Source organism: Mus caroli, chromosome 12, assembly GCF_900094665.2.
Source record: "Mus caroli chromosome 12, CAROLI_EIJ_v1.1, whole genome shotgun sequence".
NCBI classification, from domain to species: domain Eukaryota; kingdom Metazoa; phylum Chordata; class Mammalia; order Rodentia; family Muridae; genus Mus; species Mus caroli.
In genome coordinates, this window is record NC_034581.1 from 81,399,480 (window position 1) to 81,418,524 (window position 19,045).

Sequence of the window (19,045 nt, forward strand, 5' to 3'; positions counted from 1 at the left end):
TGGGAGAAGTAGTGTCTCCCACTTGCCTCTTTTATTTCAAAGACCAGCCACTTTGCTAAGCTTGGGGTGACAACACCCTGTGATGAGGGCCAGAGTCCTCAGCTCAAGCTCGTAAGCTGAGACCAGAAGGCAGGTGCTGCCACAGGCACAAGCCATTGGTTGGTTGGGAAGTTCACCCTCACACCTTACACCGGGAGAGTTCTCGGGTGGACTATCCTGCTGGGTGACTCTAGTCTCCTGCATTTCCCAGAACCACAGCCCCATCTGGCCTCAGCATCTGCCAGCAAGAGCACCCACACATCCCAGCTTGCATCCAGTAGCACCAAACACTCTCGAGGCACTGCTGACCCACCCTGGGAGCCCTGACGCCTGAGCCAGGAGCACATGGGGGAGACAGTGACGTGGTAGCAGTTCATTGTTGAGCTCGGGAGTTCTGCAAAGCCTGGAGAGAGGGGAGCTCAGATGGGAATTTAAACTCAGGCATAGGGTGAAGTTCCGACAAACAGATACTAGGAATAGTGTTTGGTTTTATTTATTTTATTTTTATTTTGTTGCTTTGTTTTTCAAGACAGGGTTTCTTTTTTTAGCCCTGGTCATCTTCAAACTCTCTGTGTACAGCATTACTCGCCATGAACTCAGAGATCCGCCTTCCTCTGCCTTTCAAGTGCTGGGAAAGGCTATGATACCATGCCCACCTATATTTTGATTTTTTTGTGTCTGTCTGTCTGCATGTGTGGAGGCTGCGGGTCTGCTTTTCTTCTTCTACCAGGTGGGTCTGGGAAATCAAACGTAGCTCATTACACTCACTGGGTGTCTGTGCGTTTACCTGAAGAGCAACTCAGAGGCCCCAATCTCGAATTTATTTTTAAAGTTATTTACTTTTATTTCATGTGCATCGGTGTTTTCCTACATGTATGTTCGTGTGAGGGTGTCAGATGCCCTGGAATTGGTGGTTGCTGGGGATTGAACCTGGATCTTCTGAAAGAGCAGGCAGTGCTCTTAGCCATTGCTCCAACCCCATTTCTTTTTTTTTTTTTTTTTTGAGACAAGGGTTCTCTCTGTAGCCCATGCTGGCCTCAAGTTCTCTTCAATCCTCTTGCCTCAGCCTCCTGAGAGTTGGACTGCAGGTGTGTGTCCCCATGAGTGCTAGAATAGTGTTCTAGTCACATAAAGAACATGAAGGGAGGTATGAATGGAGAGAATGTGGGGCCAGGCCTCCACCCTGTCTCTCAGGGCCTCGCTAGCTGCTTGTGGGCTGCTTATATCAACAGTCAAAGATTGTCAGGCCTTACCGTGAAGGAGTTCGGTGTGACCTGGTGCGGTGAATGGTGAATGTTCAATTCCAGTGATCCCTGCAGATGAACTGTGCCGGCTAAGAAAATGAGGGCTGGGCAGGCTGCACTGGCCTGAGTCCAAAACCAGTCTTCTGCTTTGTACTTACAGTCAGTTAGTCAGCAAATCGGCCAGCTCTCTGCATGCCTCTGGCACCGGGCCCAGACACCCCGAATGCAGCCCTTCCCAGAGCAGATCCTAGAGAATACCTGCCAAATGGCTCTGTGCTTCCCAGCCTGTCCCAGGCCTCACCCCACTTTATAACCACCCAGGCCAGGTGGGAGCTAAGGAACGGGACCAAGGTTGTCAGCCCCACCTTAGCTAGACCTCTCTGGTGACTCCACCTCCAAGTCTCCAGTGCAGCCTGTCCTTCACACCTGTGATAACCCCCTTCTGCTCACACCTACACCTTCAGATACACTGAGCTGTAGGCTTGGCCTTAGAGCAATATCCTTTGGAACATCTTTTTTTTTTTTTAATAATTATAATAATAATAAAAAAATCCATGCCAGGCCACACCCAGACCAGTTTTATCAGCCTCTCTGGGAGGGAGTGCACCCTGTTCCACATCCGTCAGTAATTTCGGGAACTCCTTGGATTAGACTGCAAATGTGCAGACCGAGTGGGAGGTGGGGACCCACGCTCCCCCGGGGTAGTGTGAACAGAAGCAGCTTGTGAGGAATGCAGAGTCCTGCTGCGGTTTAATAAGATCCCCAGGGATTTCCCGAACTGCCAGGAGTCAGGGACACCACCCTTTGCTGATCCAAGTGCTCTGCCAGGGATTTTACACACACACACACACACACACACACACGCACACGCACACGCACACGCACACGCACACGCACACGCACACGCTCCATCGCATGAAATGTGTACATCCTTCTCAAACAAACAAGAAAACAAACCTGCAATTCATCCTGGCGCTTTTATTTAATTAGCACCTATGTGAGGCTCTGTGCTAGAGCTTAGGGCTAAAAATCAGGCTAGGTAGAGGCTGGGGAAGGGCTCAGAGGCTGACGCAATGTAAACATCAACCTCTTCACTCACCAACTGTGTGTTTCTGGGCAACTTCCTCAGCCTCTTAGAGCCCGGGTTTCTTCTTCAGAACAAGGCTAATTAATAATCACAGCGCACAGGGCTGTGGCCATGAGTGGGAGGGACGTCCCTAAGCCAAGTACTCCCCAGTTCTAGGACTAGGTTAAAGCACTGTAAGATCATTATTATAACAAATAAAGCCACAGAGTGGCAGTGAGGGAGGAGGCTACGGGCTGAAGAGCGAGGAGGGCTCAGCCCAGGAGCGTGCTGAACTGGGAACCTGCAGATGCACAGCCTGGGTGCTGCGGACCAGGCTGCTGGATCCCCGCCCCTCTTGGCAGTCTGTCTGCAGAGACGGGTCTTGGGTCAGCCTATTTTTGGTAGCATGGATCTGGGCCCCAGATTGTGCTCTTTCCCGGCTAAAGCCCTTTGTGGTTCGGCGAGGCAAACACCCGGCTAGCTCTCTCTGGCCCTGGGGTGGGTCTCGCGCGGATGGTCCCCGCAGGCTGTGGCCTCAGGCGTGGCGGGCGGCGGCGCCCCCTCCCGGCCGACGCGAGTACTGCATCTCCCCCTGCGTGGCTGGTGGCTAGGTGGAAACACCACCCCCACGCGTGGTCTGAGTGATCGGTGTAGGGAGCTCCAGGGTCCTCCAAGCGTTCTGTTGTCTCCTGTAATTTAATTGTCTCCCCCCCCCCCGAACGCGTTGCTAATTAACTCCTTTCTCTGAGAGCCGCCACACTCTCCCCCCTGCTGTTGTGGATTAATTACGCTGTGCCGGTGAGGGATTTCTCAGTCTCGCCGGGCTCCTTGGATGGGCCTCGCAGCCTAGGACTGGCCTGCCTCTTCCATCACCATGCCTGGGCCCTGTGAGCAATCTCTACAGTCTTGGACTAAACGCAAGAACAGTTTCCTCTTGTTCGTGCGACCTCTACAGCTTGTATCCATCCAAATCAAATTTATGTTACCTTATCTTCTGTTTTTCCAGCTCTCAAACTATATACACCCTACTGCTTCTCTTAGTTTCGATCCCTGCTGTCTTATCCACTGTCCACAGCACAACACACTACGTGGGAGGTTTGCGACAGAGCAGAGTGGGCCAGGTCACACAGCTCAGAACTCCGCTTTCCTTCCGGAAGCTTGGGCCACACAGGGAGGGATGTGGGGCAGCAGTCTGTGGCGAAGCACATCATGTGTCTCTTTGGGGGTCATCTCAATAACCCAGAATCGCCAGCATGCAGTACTCTGTGTGGTGATCTTTTGGGGGAGGTCAGGGGGCATCTGTGAGGTCACTGCTTAATTCATTCATTGTCCCCTGCCCAGATGTCTTGCCGCTCTATGTCCTGGAGACATGTCTCTATGTCCCCAGGCAGCACCCTCCCAGGACTCCTTCCCTGAGCACCCTTGCGATCCCACTCTCCTCTCCCAGTACAAACCTTCCCTAGCCTCTGGCCCGCCTCTCCTCTAGCTCTCTACCTAAGGAACCATCTCTTTCCAAGAACTTTAGCGGCAAATGCCGCCTGGAATTTGAAAATACTTTGCGGGGTGGTTTCTAAGGCATGGCAAGCAGGCCAGAGAGGAGGCATTCGGGCACAGGGAGAGGCGGAAGAGCTTGCATGCAGGGCTGCTTTTTATCTTGAAGGCCTAGCTAGCTTTTAGTGATGAGCCCTGTTCCTCCCTCCTTCGGGGAGGTTCTGGTTTGGGGAAGTGCCAGGCGGGGACGGGAGGGGGGCCCTTCTGCAGAGCTTTGCATCTTTGCTTTCCTCGGCCTGGAGGGACTTAGCTTGTGAGCCACACCAGCAGCCAGCCAAGGTTTGGGGGGGGGGGGATGGGAGGGCAGGGAGGGGCGCTCTTTCCGAGCGGAGTAGATGAGCTTGAGTAGAGGCTCTGGAAGCCTACTCCCCTTGACACCCGAACCCTGCACCCCAATGCTTCCTCTACCTGAATTTCTAGAAGCTGGAGTTTTGCTGGCTCTTTGACCGTTTTTGTCTCTGTAGGGATGTAGCCAGAAGGAGACCGGGCCTTTCCTTAGAGAGGTGTCATCCTAGAATCTAGAAAGCTGCTTTTCCCCAGTGTAAAGTGGTCACTATCCCCAGGCTGGGAGGCCTGGCACATCACCAGCAGACCGGTCATGAGCCTCCAGGCAGAGGATGCACCTAGCTCTTCCGTACCACTACTTCCTGTGACGTTCTAGCTGTTCAATGTGTACATTGAAGGAATGGACCCAAAATTACTGAGGAAAAATTTGATTCCGTGTTCTTTTCAGCAAAGAATTTGTTGAATGTTTACAATAACTCACTGTGCAGAGGGTGGTGGTTGGAGGCAGGGGCCACACTCGGATCAGGCTACATAGCTGTGCAGCTAGGCTCTGCCACTGTTAGCTGTGATCCTTGGATAGATTAATAACGTCCCTGCGCCCCTCCCCCTCCCCCCTTCTTTTTAAAAACTTGGAAAGTAGGGTTATAACAGAGCTGACTTCACAAGGTTGCTACAGGAAATATATGAATTAATACAGGTAAAGTTTATAAATGACAAAGGCCAGGCAATGGCGGATGCCCAGTTAATGCCAATCATTATCAATCCTATTAATAAAAATATGTCAGCATGGAGGGCTGGAAAGGTTAAAAGTTCAGGAGGGAGTAAAGGCCTCTCGAGCAGGCCAGAGAGGGGTCTGATTTCCAGAGGTCCTGAGGTCAATGCCCAGCAACCATCTATAATGGGATCTGGTGCCCTCTTCTGGCGTTCAGGCATACATGCAGGGAGAACGTTGTATGCATAATAAATATCTTTAAGAAAATATATGTCATCATGGAGTTGGGGCAAAAACACCACTCTCTCCATTCCCGCCCTCCAGAGATGTGTGGTGCAGGCAGGACACAAACCCAGGAGAAGGCAATAGGAGCAACAGAGAACCATGGGAATTTCAGAGATGATTCCAGACCAGTCTGGGTCAGGTAAGGCGAAGCCCAGTAGAAGAGTGAGATGTGGACAGGCTGGAGCTATCTAGGCTAAAGATATCTGGGCAAAAGGAAGAACTATAAGAAGACACTAGGTCATTGGCCATAGCCACAAGGAAACGCCTCACCAGGCAGGATAAGGGTGGCAGACATAAGGAAGGCTCAGCCCCACTCTTCAGGGTTCTGGTCTTTCTATACGTCATTGTGGTAGGAAGGCTTCTTTTTATCCTGTTTCGCGAGGCTATGCAGGAAGGCAGGAGTGGTAAGACACTCTCATGAGCCCCGCTTTGGGCATAAGGAGTCAAGACATTTTTTTAAATGTTCTCAGCTGAATCCCTTAGCAGCTTTGGACAGACTCCTTCAGAAATGGTCTCCAATACGAAGGCCATCCAGACATCAATTGGCACTTGCTTCGCTCAAAGAACACCATGAGTTGAGGGGAGGAATGGCTTCATAAGAAATTGTCACGGATGAGTCATTGTCCTTGCAGTGCATAGCCTGAGGACTGGGTCCCTAACTGTAGCTGCAGGGCGAAGTGCCATCGCTTCCGAACCCTGCCTTGTAATTCCCAGAAATCACAAGAGCCTCTGTCTATGCACAGCCTTCCTTCCTCCATGCCTGGTGTGCTTGTCTGTATCCTGCCTGAGCTACATTGTTGCCTCCTCTGGGAAGCCTTCCAGCCCACCCACGTTTGAGGAGGTGCTGCGCTGTCCTCCAGGCTTCCGTAGCACCTTGTCTTCCCTTCAGCCTGCTCCTACTGCTGAATCACAGGCGGCTGCAATTTGTCTTCTTTCCCGTAAGCTCCCTGAAGGCTCATTCATCTTTGCTTTTCTGGTTCTTGGCGTCGTGCCTGGCACAGAGTCAGCCTCAGTGAGTGTTTGGGGATGAGTGGAGTAGCTGGGCCTGCACTGCATACAGGGAGACCATGGAGGGTGGGAGGAGAGGGGCTGTTCCAGGGAACCTCCTGCACTTGCGTACCCCCCCACCCCCCCAACTCCCCCCCACTCCCCACCCCCACCCCCGCCGCCAGGCTCTCTGGCAGGCTGCAGAGGAGATCTAGGTTCTGCCTCCTCACCCAAGCAATTGGATCCTTAGTTCCTGCATATACTTTCTTTAAAGTTGTTTTAAAATTACCTGTAATTGTGCGAGTGGGTCTGTATATGTGTGTTGATGTGTCTCTGTGTATGTGCGCAGCACGAATGCAGATTCCTGAAGAGGAGCTGGAGTTACAGGTGGTTGTGAGAACCACCTGATGCGGGTACTAAAACTTGAACTCAGATCCTCTGAAAAAGCAGTACCACGGAGCCATCGCCTCAGCCCCTCCTTCCTCTCCTCCCTCCCCTCCCCCTCCTCTTCCTCCTCCTCTTCTTCTCCTCTTCCTCCATATGGAGGACTTATCTCAAGTGTCCCTGTGACTGTCCCTGGAGGCAGAGCACGACCATGTGGATGACATAGGGCACAAAAAGGATCGAGGACACCTGAGGAGCAGGCAAACGCACAGACAATGGCCATGACCATGGAGGACCTAGGGAAGGAGGTTATTTCTTTGTTGCAGCAAAGGGGTCATGCGTTCAAAGTTTCTCAGGTTTGTCCCTTTTCCAGAGTTTTGTGTGTTCCTGGACCTAAGAGGGATGCTGCTCATACCTTGCTTGTCCAGCTCTAGGACAGGAGTAAAAACTGAGTACACACTCTGCCTGAGGGGATACTTAGGTACGGGGAGGTGGAGAGGAGGTGGGGGGGGGGGAGGCAGGTGCCTCTCTCCATTACTGAATGTAAAGCCAGAGGACCTGTGGCTTCTTTCTGAAACAGGCACATGGCTTTTACTCTGCTTTGGGGGTCAAGAGTTGTGCTGCAAAGTGTGCTTGTAGATGCCCTCCCCCAGATTCCTTCTCCCCCGAAGTGGCAGAGTGGCTGGTTAACTATGGCATTATCAGCTGCTTGATAGGCCAATGCTCAAGGCCCAGAGCCTCAGCATCCTGCCCTGCCTAGCCCAGTGTCCCTGTCTCCCTGTCCTTTGAAGTCACCTGATTTACTCTGTTTCAGCCTGCAAGCCACCTTGGATCTTCTCTCTGTGGCCACTCCAGTCATGTCGTGTGTCTGAGAAGTGCCCCTTTCCCACCATTCCTCTTTCCCAGCCCACAATGTCACCTCCACCCAGATTCTATGGTCGTTCCACCTCATCTCCCTCTCTTTCTCTATCCTCCAAGACTCTACTTTTTTTCTTCTTCTTCTTTGCAGTCTAGTACTGATCCCACCATGCCAAAATGTCTATGGTTTCTCTTGTCCTTCAGACTCATTACAGATCCCCTAGATTGCCGTTCAAAGCCTTTCCTGCTCATGGAGCAGTCTTGGCTTTCCCTCCCTCTCACCGTGATGGCCTCTGTGCTCCAAGGCTCCAGGCATGGTCTCTTACCCAGACACTCCTTCTCCATCTCAATTTCATTCATCTAACCCAGACCTGCACAGATGAAAACCCTACCCCATCCTCACAGCTGGATACACACTCTCTGCCTCTCTGAGTCTCTCCTGGAGCAAAACCTCCTCAGCCTCAGAGGTTTCTGAGCCTTCAATGAGCAGAACACGGCACGGGGAAACAAGCACTCAGTAGTAATTGTTGAGCAGTGACTAGATGCCTCACCCCAGCTAAGCATCAGGCACAAGGCTGAGAAGGGCAGCCGTGGGGTTCCCACAATGGGCTGCCTGCTCTGTCAGGATTTGGCTTCCTGGCTGTGTGTTGGCTGGGGCTCTGATAGGTCACACAAAATCAACATTTGCCCTTTGCACCCCATCTGTCCGGGCCTGCATGTCTTCAGCATGTTTCAGGGACTATACCCTCAAGAGCCTGTTATCTTCCTCACTGCACCCAAGGCAGTGAGCCTGAGAGGTCGGGAGGTCCTGCCTTGTTCTCAAGTTAATCTGCTAGCTGAGATGAAGAGGCAGATGGCCTCCCATTTTCTTCCCCACCTTCCCCTCTGCATCAAGGAGGAGGAGGGAGAGGAAAATTCTCAGATGAGATCTTTCATTCCTGATCTCTGTGGTGCCGCAGACCTACTACTCACAAGGGCTAAGAGTCACACACTACCACACCACACAACCCGGCCCTGAGCAGACACAACAGACATGGGCACGTGGGCAGTGAGAGGAATGTGAAGCAGAGTCCTGGGTCAGTGCCAGATCGGACCTCTGTGAACCCGAGGTCGTAGGGAAGCCTGCTGTGGTTGCTTACCCACTGGAACACAAGCACTCCTAACCACTGTAAATCTGTATCCGTGCACAATGTACCTGCAGCTCCGACAACAGACAAACCAAATACAGTTGAAAACCACATATTTTATTGATTTTCTTTATTAATAACAGAGGGCCGTGTGTTCAAATGCTACTCAAGTACTACACCTGGCAATCTCCCTACAGCCATTCGTCCCTGACCTGTTTAAAGAGCTGGCCACCCTTTCCCCTCTGGGATGTCAGGCTCCGTGGTCCTGAGCCTGGACAACGTAGGGCTGGCTTTCGAGTTTGAACTCTAGGGTCAAGAGAGCCCGAAGGCCTGAACTATCCAGACATCTTCCCTCCCTTGTTTCTTCATGCTGCTAAAGGGTGCCCAGAACTTTGAGCAGAGATACCTCGAATGGCTCTTCCACTGAGGAAGCCTGGGCTCCTCTTCAGCCCTGCTGCATCATTCTGTCTCCAAGGGGCCAGCTGCACTGACTGCCAGGAAAGCAGAGCGCAATGGTGGTAGGCGTCATCTGGCCCTGATGTGGGCATCTGAATTGCCAGTGACTGAGACTCAGCCCATGGGCTGTGCTGGATACAGATAGCTAGGATGAACGGATAGAGTAGGAGCGAACGGGGCCCAAAAGAATACCTGCTGAAGGGAGACGTGTGAGCAGGAACGCCATTACTACATTAGCCCTCTGGGGGGCGCCAAAGTCGGGCCTGAGTAATATCCTCCCGCGCTTTGTTCAACAATTCACGCTCTTCTTGGGCAGTGGCTGGGGTCACTGTGGCCACCCACTAGATACTGCAGAGCACAGACCAGCCTCAGTGCCTGCATAGATGTTGTATGGGCCCTGGGACCAACTCAGGAGATGGTTTTGGGTGGCTCCCACCCCTTCATATGCCCCAAGGGTCTGTCTGGTCCTCTGGGTCTCAGGATACAAGGCAGGATCCCTATCTAGAGCTAGCCAGACTGGCAGGAATGGACTGGCAACTGCATCCCAATATTCTGTCATTCCCACAAACTCCTCAGGGCTGAGCATGGCTTCCAGGCTTCTCTCTCCTTACAGCTAACTGCACCAACCTGGCCCTAACATAGTTATACCTCCCTGTCCTCCACTGTTGGCCCCCTTTCAGCTACTGCTAACATCAGGAAGTCTCCTGGATGGCTGGACTGTGTGCAGAAAGCCCTTGTTATGATTTTTAGACCCTTTCCATGGTTATCTTACCTCCCGCCCCATGAAAGCAGGTAAAGATCTTCTCTCTAAAGATCTTTCTTTCTCTCTTTTTCTAAAGATTTATTTACTTTATGTATGTCAATATACTTTACTCTCTTCAGACACACCAGAAGAGGGCATCAGATCCTATTACAGATGGTTGTGAGCCACCATGTGGTTGCTGGGAATTGAACTCAGGACCTCTGGAAGAGCAGTTAATGCTCTTAACCACTGAGCCATCTCTCCAGCCCAAGATCTAGTTTCTAAAGACCTTGTCTCTGGCACCAGCAGTATCAAAGAAGACACTGGAATCAAGGAGTGGAAAGGGATCTCTAAGTTCATCTAGAACAAAGTAGAACAAAAAAAATCTCTTCTTGTAGATAACTGCCTAGATCCTGTCAAAATACCTCCAGGGGCCAGCACTCAGTCCAGGTAACATTCAATCACTGGCTGGCTTTGGCTGCAAAAGAGTTAACCCATTTGCCTCTCTCTCCTTCCCCTCCAATACTCACTCTCTCTCTGTGCTCATAACAACACTCCTCACCTCCGCCCCCTCTTACATACACACACACACACATGCACACGCACACACGCGCGCACACGCGCACACACACACACACACACACACACACACACACACACGATTATATAAGGCTATATAAGAAGCACACTTCTCTTATTACTTACGGGTAAGTAACTCCCTCTTGTCTCTCCCTTCTTCCCTTCTCAATAGCTAGCAAAAAAATCTGAAGGCTGGAGACCAACGGGAAAAGCCAGAGAAATTCCAGAGAAAAGAACTATTCAGCTAACTCCTGGGCTGGGCTGGGCTGGCTAGATGGGGCAGGTTGGACAGAGAACAGCATTGAAGAACATCAGGCCATTTATTGCTGTCTCTAGGGGAAAGGCCTTGTACTTGGGCAGAGCAGCAAGTGCCTGTGCCCCCCCCCCCAACACAAATACTATTGACTATCCCTCACAGTGGATGAGGGTGGATCTTCACCCCTTCCCATTCTCACTAGCAGTTGGCAAATCTCACTTGACTGCTTCTCTTTCATGGTAGCTACCATTTACCAGCCTCTCGGTTCTGTGGAATCTCCTGCTAGCAGCAAGAATGCAGTCTCCACTATCAACACAAAGAGAAGGACTTTAGCAAAAGCAGCAATGACTTGAGACACAGGAGTGGAAAGGCCAGGAGGGGGCAGAGAAGGGCTTCCCAGAAAAACCAAAAACCAAAAAACTTGAAGTAGAAACACCTTAACGATTTAGAAGCTCCCTACCTGGCTGGACCTGGAGCAGCCTAGTGGTGCCCAGGTAGCCACTTCCCTTCCATGTCAGGATGCACCTGTTAATATATCCTCTGAGGATTGAAGACCTGGGGTGGATATGAGGCTCCTCCTAGGGGAGGGTGTGGTGTGTCACAGGTGAAGACAAGGGTGCTGTGTGGTCAGGAGAAACTGAGACAGAAACGGCAGAAGTGCCTGCCAGCTATTTGTCCTGCTGCTTCGAGCTCTCGGTGCCGACATTGAACATGGGGACCAGCAAGCCAAGCAGCCACCTCTTTCCGAAGACCTCCTGTAAGTTCTTGCGCCAGGGTCGGGCTCTTACAGCCATCCCCTTTCGAACCTGGTAGCGGGTTTGCCCCCGGAGGATCAACAGCAGTTGGTGGCAGCAGAAACCGGCGCAGGCCAGGCCAACAGCAAACCAGAGGTAGAGCATGAGGATGACGAACATGTCAGAACCGAGGACAGCTCCTGCGGGGGGGAGGGGAAACACCAGATCGCTTTACACCCAGGCCACGTACCCAGGCGCTCCGGCGCGCTCTGGCGCTTTCCGCTGAGAGGCAGGGAGACAGGCTCACGAGTTGGAAGTTGTGATTTGTAGCAATCTCAGCTCTGCAGCCTGAGAAGACTGTGGCTGAGCTCCTTGGCCCAAGTTTTCCTTAGTGCTGATTGCTCCTGAGGAGAGAGGGGGAGAAACCGGGTGTCTGGGGAGACGGAGAACAAGCTAAAAGAACTCAGTGAAAAGAGCTCTCAGCACAGCCTAGACTCTGCACATTTCCCTGCACAGTGCCCCCCACCCCCATTTCGCTTTCTGGATTGGAAGCGAGGTCGGGGGTGGGTCACAGAAGGAAAGAGGAGCGAGTTTAGGAACCTAGAGAGGGAGCTGGCACCTGGGCAGCTGTCTAGACTGCAGCCAGTTCTCCCTGTGAGGCTGGGAGCAGTGTCTGGGAAGATCTGGGAAAGTGACAGCATGATTGAGAACAGAACCTAGTCATGGGAACAAGTCACGAGCTCGGCCTCAAGGGCAGCACACAGAGCCGACTTAGAGAACAATTCAGTCATTAATGTTAATAAGAGAAGGAGACACTAGAACACTCAGCCAAAGCAGTCTGGTCAGCCAAGTCAGAGGCTAAGGCTCAAAGAAACCCTTAAGGCCATCATTTCAGCACCCTGCCGAGGGACAGCACCCATGCTACACCCTCTACACCGAGCCCTTCCCGTGGCTGTTTTTAAAGGTCCACTTTGTAAAATACCTGAAGCATCCCCAGAGTTTGAGGTGAGGGGATTGGTCCATGTTGGGTTTGATTCTCTCAGCTGTGTGGACTTTCATAGGTTCCTTAACCTCTCTGAGCTCTAGGCTGTTCATGAGCAACGTGTCTATAATGCTTCATAGGTTTTCGGTATTACAGGTGTTTGGCGTTGCCAGCGTTGTGGTTTACTCCTGGTGCTGAATGCCATGGCTACATCTCCAAATGGTTCAGGTTTAAATCCCAAGACCCTCAGGCTTTTCTCCACCTTTCCAGGTCTCGAAGCCCTGTCTGGGCTATAGTTTTAGTAGCTGTAGTAAACACATCCACGTTGACATGCTTAGCAGCCAGAGCAGTGGGTTGAGAATAGAACTTGGGTTCCTTTCTTATCTCCTGGACAACCCCCCTTCTGTAGAGAGGCTTGGGTGCCTGTACAGAGATATCAATATACAAGCTACCTACAAAAATCTCCACTATCGTCTCCGCCCCCCTCCCCAGCTCCTTACCCCCTAGCACCTACTTGCCCCAGCCTACCTCTTCCCAGGCTCCAGTTTCCTGATTCCTGAGAAGTAGACTTTAACACCTGTCAGTCTGATCCATGGTGGATTCAGCAACCAAGATGAATCGATCTGCCGGCTTGCTCACTGAAAGCCCTAGGAGCTTGGATAGCAGGATTCTCTTTGCAAAGTTAGAGACAAATAGGTCCATCTGTCTGGAGGATAGAAATCTTGTCCAGCAGGCATTTGGAGAAGCTCCTCCACCATTGTTGGACAGACTCAAGTAGAGCTGGGCCATCCCCTGACCCACTTTTTCCTTGTCAGTACAAATTAGCTTGGGCAGCTATGTGCAGGACAGAGACTCCTGGGGCCACAGTGCCTTGCCAGCTTGAGGATGTGCACGCTATCCCTCCAGCTAGGATGTGAGAGACTCAGAGCTGTCAAGCTTAGGCCTGCCTTGCAGCTCAGCCCCAGGAACAAGTCAGGCCAACAGAAGCCATTTACCACAAGTTTCTAAATCAAGGCATGAGGCAAAGACCTTTTGGCCTTTTGCTGGCCCCATGTAGCAGCTACAAAAGGCTATTCTGGAGACCTGCTTTCTTCCTTTCAAAGTGTTTGAAGTTACCTGTCCCGGCTGCTTCAGTGCCTCTAAACTGTGTAATAATAGTTTCTCTTTCAGAAAAAACCACACAAGTTTCTTAAAGGATCTGAAAGATTACATCATCTAATTTCTCTCTCCTTGCTCTCCCCCGGCAACCATCTCTAACACTGCTGCCAAACCATCCCCCAGCATACTCTGTAATACATCTGGGCATGGGCAGTCCCCCTCCTCCCAAAGAGATTCACTCAGCACGAAGCAAGACTAGACAGGCAGGGTGGCAGAGTAGAAAAGAATGAACCTGGAGTTCAGAACTAGATGGCTCATCAGCAACTTAACCTTTGGCTCCCTGGCTTTAAAAAAATATAACACAATAGCTGTCTCCCAGATCTGCCCTAGGGATCTGATGCAAAGAGACACGTCTAGTGGGGCACAAAATAGGTATCCAATAAATTCTAGTCCAGTTTTTCTCCTAAGGGGACTTCTAGTGCTGTCTATCAACTGATACTAATCCAAATGCCAGGCCAAGCAGTGTCACTTCCGTTCTCTAGATAAGAATGAGGCTCACAGCAGCGACACAAAGCCAAAAGTAAGGAAACCCCTCCAAGTCTCCTCGACAGACCCCCCTCTTACCTGTGGCATTACCTGAGGGTCTGAGGCCAGTGGTCAGTAGCATTTTGGAAGAATCCTCCCCCCCCCCAATAAAGGTAGGGGATTTTCCAAGGTCCTGTTCAGAGTCATCTCAGGTTCTGACCACAGGGACAATTTCTGGATTAAACAACTGTTTTTGTCCCACCTCCTGCTCTCCTGAGCAGCTGAGAGGTTTGCTCTGGACCATTTGGACTGGAAACTGGGGAAGAAGAGTCTCAAAGGAGAAGGCTGAAGAGAGGATCGTGTGTGTGTGTGTGTGTGTGTGTGTGTGTGTGTGTGTGTGTGTGGACAGGGCCAGGGAGGGATGTGAGGGGTGAGCCTAGAAGGAAGGCGAGGAGGATCTGGCGACGAGAAGCCTTGAATCCATTTTTCCTGTGGGTGTGGTGAAAGACGGTGAGGCTCATTCTAAAGCCAGCACAGATGCTTGGGCCCTGAGGTGGGCAAGGGCTGGCTTTTCTTTTTCTCCCATCAGATCAAAGCAATAGGCTCCCTCCCTCCCTTCCATATTTCCCAGATCTAGCACATATGGGCAGGCCTCACGCCCAGACTTAAATCCAACCATTTCAAGGTCCTCCTTCTGGAACCACCCATTTTTATGGCTGGAGAGACTACTTGGAAAAGGATGTGCAATCAGGTTCCCTGGCTCAACCCGTCGCTCCACCTGCCTGCTCTCACACTCCACCCCCAGCCCACCCACCCACCCTCCCCCACTCTGCTTATTTCAGTCCTGGCAGCCTTCTATGCCAGCACCAAGATCCAGAAGGCCCCCAAGCTCCAAGTTCTGGGCCCAGCTTAGCCACTATCTCTCCAGGCATTTCTCATGACTGTTCCTCCCTGGGCTCCTGTGTTCCCACTGCCAAATGGTAGTTTGCACGGTAGTTCTATGTCTGTGAAGAGCCGAGCTAAAGCTACAACTGAAATGAGGGTTCCTCCAGGGTACAGAAAAAATGTTTTAAGTACCCAGGCCAGACCAGGCCAGGCTAGACCAGACCAGGCTAGACCAGGCCAGGCTAGGTGTCAGGAGGGTCAGGCCTTCCATAGAAGTAGCTGCCTTTCTTTCTTTGACAGGGAAGGTGTTTGGGGATATGGACCTTGAAGATGCGTATGGAATTGTGATTTAAGCACCTGGATACAAGCCAGAGACAGCCATTCTAGGGAAGTTAAGATACTAGGCAGGTCATTTAGCCCCAGCTAAGACTCAGTTTATCTGAGAAATGGACCTAAGAACGCCAGACACACACCTTTGTGCCCATACTATTAATTGTAGAGATCAAATTGGTCAGAATTCAAGATCAAAGGTGAGAAAAGAGTGGAAGGCAAGGAAGAACCAGGGTCAGGTAAGATAGAACCGCCACCAGAACAGAGTCTCTCAGGGCCAGGTATCTCGGGATGTTCTTAGAGACACACAATTCAAACAACAGTCCTCACCATGGTACCCATGTGAGTATTGGTTTGAGGACTCATGTACTTGGCTCCAGCAGCTGTCAGAGCGTCCCAGAGGGTCAGATCCCATGTTAGCCTGGATCTGTGGTGTGTCGGCTTGTAGTCAGTGAGGTGGCTCTGAGCCACCAGGAGTCTGGTTTAGTCTAACATAGTGGGTGGGAGGTTGGAAGTTAGCCTCCTGCTCAGCCTAGCCTGAAGTCAGGTTTAGCCTAGGGGTGGTTGTTTGCTAAGATCTCCTGAAGGAATGTGTGTGTAGGCCTGGGGTCTAGGTCTAAGGAGAACATAGCATGCTCTCTGAAGGGACATACCTGGTCTGAGAAGAGTATAGCTTGAGTACCATAATTTTATGAGTAATATATAGTATGAAAGAGGAGGAGGGTGGGATACGGAGCATGCCCAGTTCACCCTAATTGCTGATAGATTATAATCTGTTCTCTTAGCATGCCTCCTGGAATACTGGGGCATAGTCATACCAAACAACTGTCTATCTGACTGTTTGAGTCCAGCATCCTGTGGTTTTTATTTTAAAAACTTGGGGTTGGGCTAGGAGGTCTTGTTTGCTGAACCTGCCTGCCATGGCCCACTCACCGGAGAAGAACTGGCTGATTGAAGTGGGCAGGAGCGTAAGGAAGGCCAGGGGGTGGGCGAAGGAGATGGAAAGGACAGCTGAGATGTAGGCCACTCCAGCCACCATGGAGTAAAGGCAGGCCAGCGAGGTGTAGAGGCAGAACAGGATGAAGTTGCGCATGTTTCTGCTGCCGATGCAGTTGCCGGTGAAGAAACAGTGATGGTCGTGCCTCAGCGTGACTCGGGAGCACACTCGGCAGAAGTGGGTGCTGGGCGGTGGGCACTGAGGTCTCTGGAACATGGTCCCCTGGCAGGCACCCAGGTCGTCTGGGGAGTTCTGGATGACCAGGACGTAATTGCCCAGGGCATTGGCTGAGAGGAACAGGAAGAGCGCCCCATGAAGCACAGCAGGCGAGAAGAGAGGGGTGGCTGTGGGGTCCTCACGCATGCTGGGCAGGAAGAGGAAGAGCTGCAGTACGAAGGTCACCAGGGAAATGCAAAGAAAGTAGGCGGGGGCCACTACGTTGAGCAGCCGCAAGGCCAGCATCCTCGATCACATTCCTAAGGGGCACAAGGAGAGAGGAAGCCTTACAGCGTTGTCCAGCGTCATCATGACACTCTTCTCCTTGGTCACAGGTTCGAAGGGCTGGACACAAATCTCCCAAACCCTGCCCCTTGGATCACCCTTTCCAGTTTCCCTAATTTGGGACCAAGCAGGTTAGAGACCCAGAGACCACAGCTGGTCAGCATCTGGCTAGACCTACTGCATTTGGCTAAGTCCTTGTCTTGGAGTCTGGAGAGGTACAGGGAGGAAAGGACCTGTTTGCAGTTTGGAGTGATTGTGTGTGGGAGAGGGGAGGGGGCTAGGAGCTGAGGGGTGAATCTGCTGTTGTATCACAATAGTGGATGCAACCCACCTTTGGGATCTCTGGCGGAGGCTTCCCTGGCAGGAGGAGGATGGGAGTTGGGGGTAGGGTGGGCTGGAGAGAACAGCTTGATTCTTGGAGATCCTGATTCACACCCCTCCCCCTACTCCCACCTTGAGCAATATTCTGTGACCTCAGGGGTTACCCAAGGCTCTCTGGAAGTAGTTATGCTGTGGACCATGATGTGTGTCTTCTTGTGTGCAACTGTATGTGTTATCTGTGTGCGTCTGGGTATGTGTGTGTATACTCTCTGCCACCTGGCAAACACTGGATACAGTCACACGTGTTCAGGTACTTGGGTAGGGTGGAGATGTAGCCGGAGTACCTGTGTCACTGGGTCCTGGTCAGTTTATTTTCCAGCCTCTGGTCGCCCTGACTATTGCTATAAAATCTTTGCAAAGAGTGTTTTCCTTTGAGGCAATGAAATTGAAATCCCCCATTCGCACCCGCCTTTCACTTTCCTGGCGGGAGAAACCCAAACAATCCCCAAGGCGCCTAAACCCTTTCGATGCCAAGAAGCCCGTCCTGGGTGGACTAGTGGATGCTTGACAGCTTTTCCTAGAATGAACCCCCACACAGAGCCGAACGCAGCCCCACCTCCTACAGCCTGGGGCCCCTCCCCAACTTCGGATAGCACGGGGAAATAGATTCCGTGTGTCGAGAAGAACTTTCCAGTGATCTAAGTAATCGGCCAGAAGGAGGCACGAAAAAAGTTCTGGAAAGGTGGTTGAACCCAAGATGGATGGATACCACGGGGCCTGGGGTTCAGGCTGTCCCGTCTGGGCCGAGACATTGGTCACCTTGAAATCTTTGCAGGTGACAGTGCCTGACGATCTGGGGACCTGCGGCTTCTCTGCACTGTTGGGGCGCAGCGCAGGGCAAGCCTGGGGGTGATCGCTGGGGGCTCATCCCCCAACTCCCCGTAGCCATGCATCCCCGGAGGCCACGGGGGCGCTGCCCACTCTACAGAACCCTAGGTACCGGGCTCCAGCGAGGGAAGCAAGTGTCTTCCCCGCGCCAGTCGCCAGGGGGGTGCGGGAGCAGCCTCCAGATGCGCCGCGGCTCTGGGAAGGCAAAGGACAGGGGCCGGGGGGAGTGCGGGGCGCCGGGTGGGCGGCTGCAGCTGGGGCCCTGTGTCCCGCAACGGTCCGCAGAGAGTGGCGGGCGGCAGTGAACGTGGGGAGCTGTCCGCTCAGCACCGGCGTCCGCCTCACCGGCCTCCGAGGGCGGCACCGGAGCCCTGCGGACCCAGACAGCGCGGGCACCCACCGGTTCCTCAGCCACTGCCTCCTGGACGCCCGGGCAGCCGCCCCCCGGAGCAGCCGCAGCGCCGCAGAGGGCTGGGGAACGAACTCACCGAGCTCTAGTCGCGACAGGAGGAGCCCCGGACGTCAACCCTGGTCTTCCCCGAGGCTGCAAAGTTGTGGGCTCGCCCGACTGGCTCGCAGCCTCCTCACGCTTCGCTTCGGGGACTGGGCAGGTAGCGGGGGTGTGGGAGGAGGGAGCGGGCAGCTGCCGCCCTCCTACTTGGGTGCCAGAGAGTGGGGGCCAGGAGACGGCGGGGATGGCAGCTGGGCACCCCCCTAGCTCCGCCACCCCTCCCTTCGCTCCTGGGGGCGGTGCTCTGGCCACTGGCTCAGCACTGAGGACTTGCCCCCCACACCCCGCCCTTCTTTCACCCCCCCCCCAACCCACCCAGGGCGGATTGTGGCGCCCTGCCTTACTGCAACCCTGGTTCCAACTGGGAGATGGGGACTCAGCCTTGATGCAGAAGCTCCAGCCATATCCTGACCTCCCTTCCTTCCCTCTTCCTGTTTGTGACCCCTCCCTGCTGGCGGCTAGGACCAAGGGAAATCTTGTGTGTGTGGAGGGGGGGAGTGGCGTGGGGGTGATGTTAAGAGCTCAGTTTACCAGGGTAACACCCATGAAGATCAGCATTATCTCAGAAGGGCTGTGAGCTGAGGGGTGAGAGCCAGTCTACCTGGGTGTAGGTACCCACCGTTTACCATTTCCTGGGAAAGCCTACATGCTAGTGTGTTCTGTAGAACAGAGGACTGACTGACAGGAGCTATAAAGCCTGCT

At 52.7% G+C, this 19,045-nt stretch overlaps 1 protein-coding gene across 1 annotated transcript; it reads right to left on the bottom strand.

The window, feature by feature from the left end:
• Positions 1–9,937: 9,937 nt before the first annotated feature.
• Zdhhc22 (zinc finger DHHC-type containing 22) lies at positions 9,938–18,585 on the bottom strand. The gene is made up of 3 exons (XM_021179753.2): positions 18,321–18,585; positions 16,059–16,598; positions 9,938–11,505 (listed from the first exon to the last, which is right to left on the bottom strand). The coding sequence occupies exons 2-3, from the start codon at positions 16,582–16,584 to the stop codon at positions 11,240–11,242; spliced, it is 792 nt and encodes a 263-aa protein (XP_021035412.1). The 5' UTR covers positions 16,585–16,598; positions 18,321–18,585; the 3' UTR covers positions 9,938–11,239.
• Between the last annotated feature and the right edge of the window lie 460 nt (positions 18,586–19,045).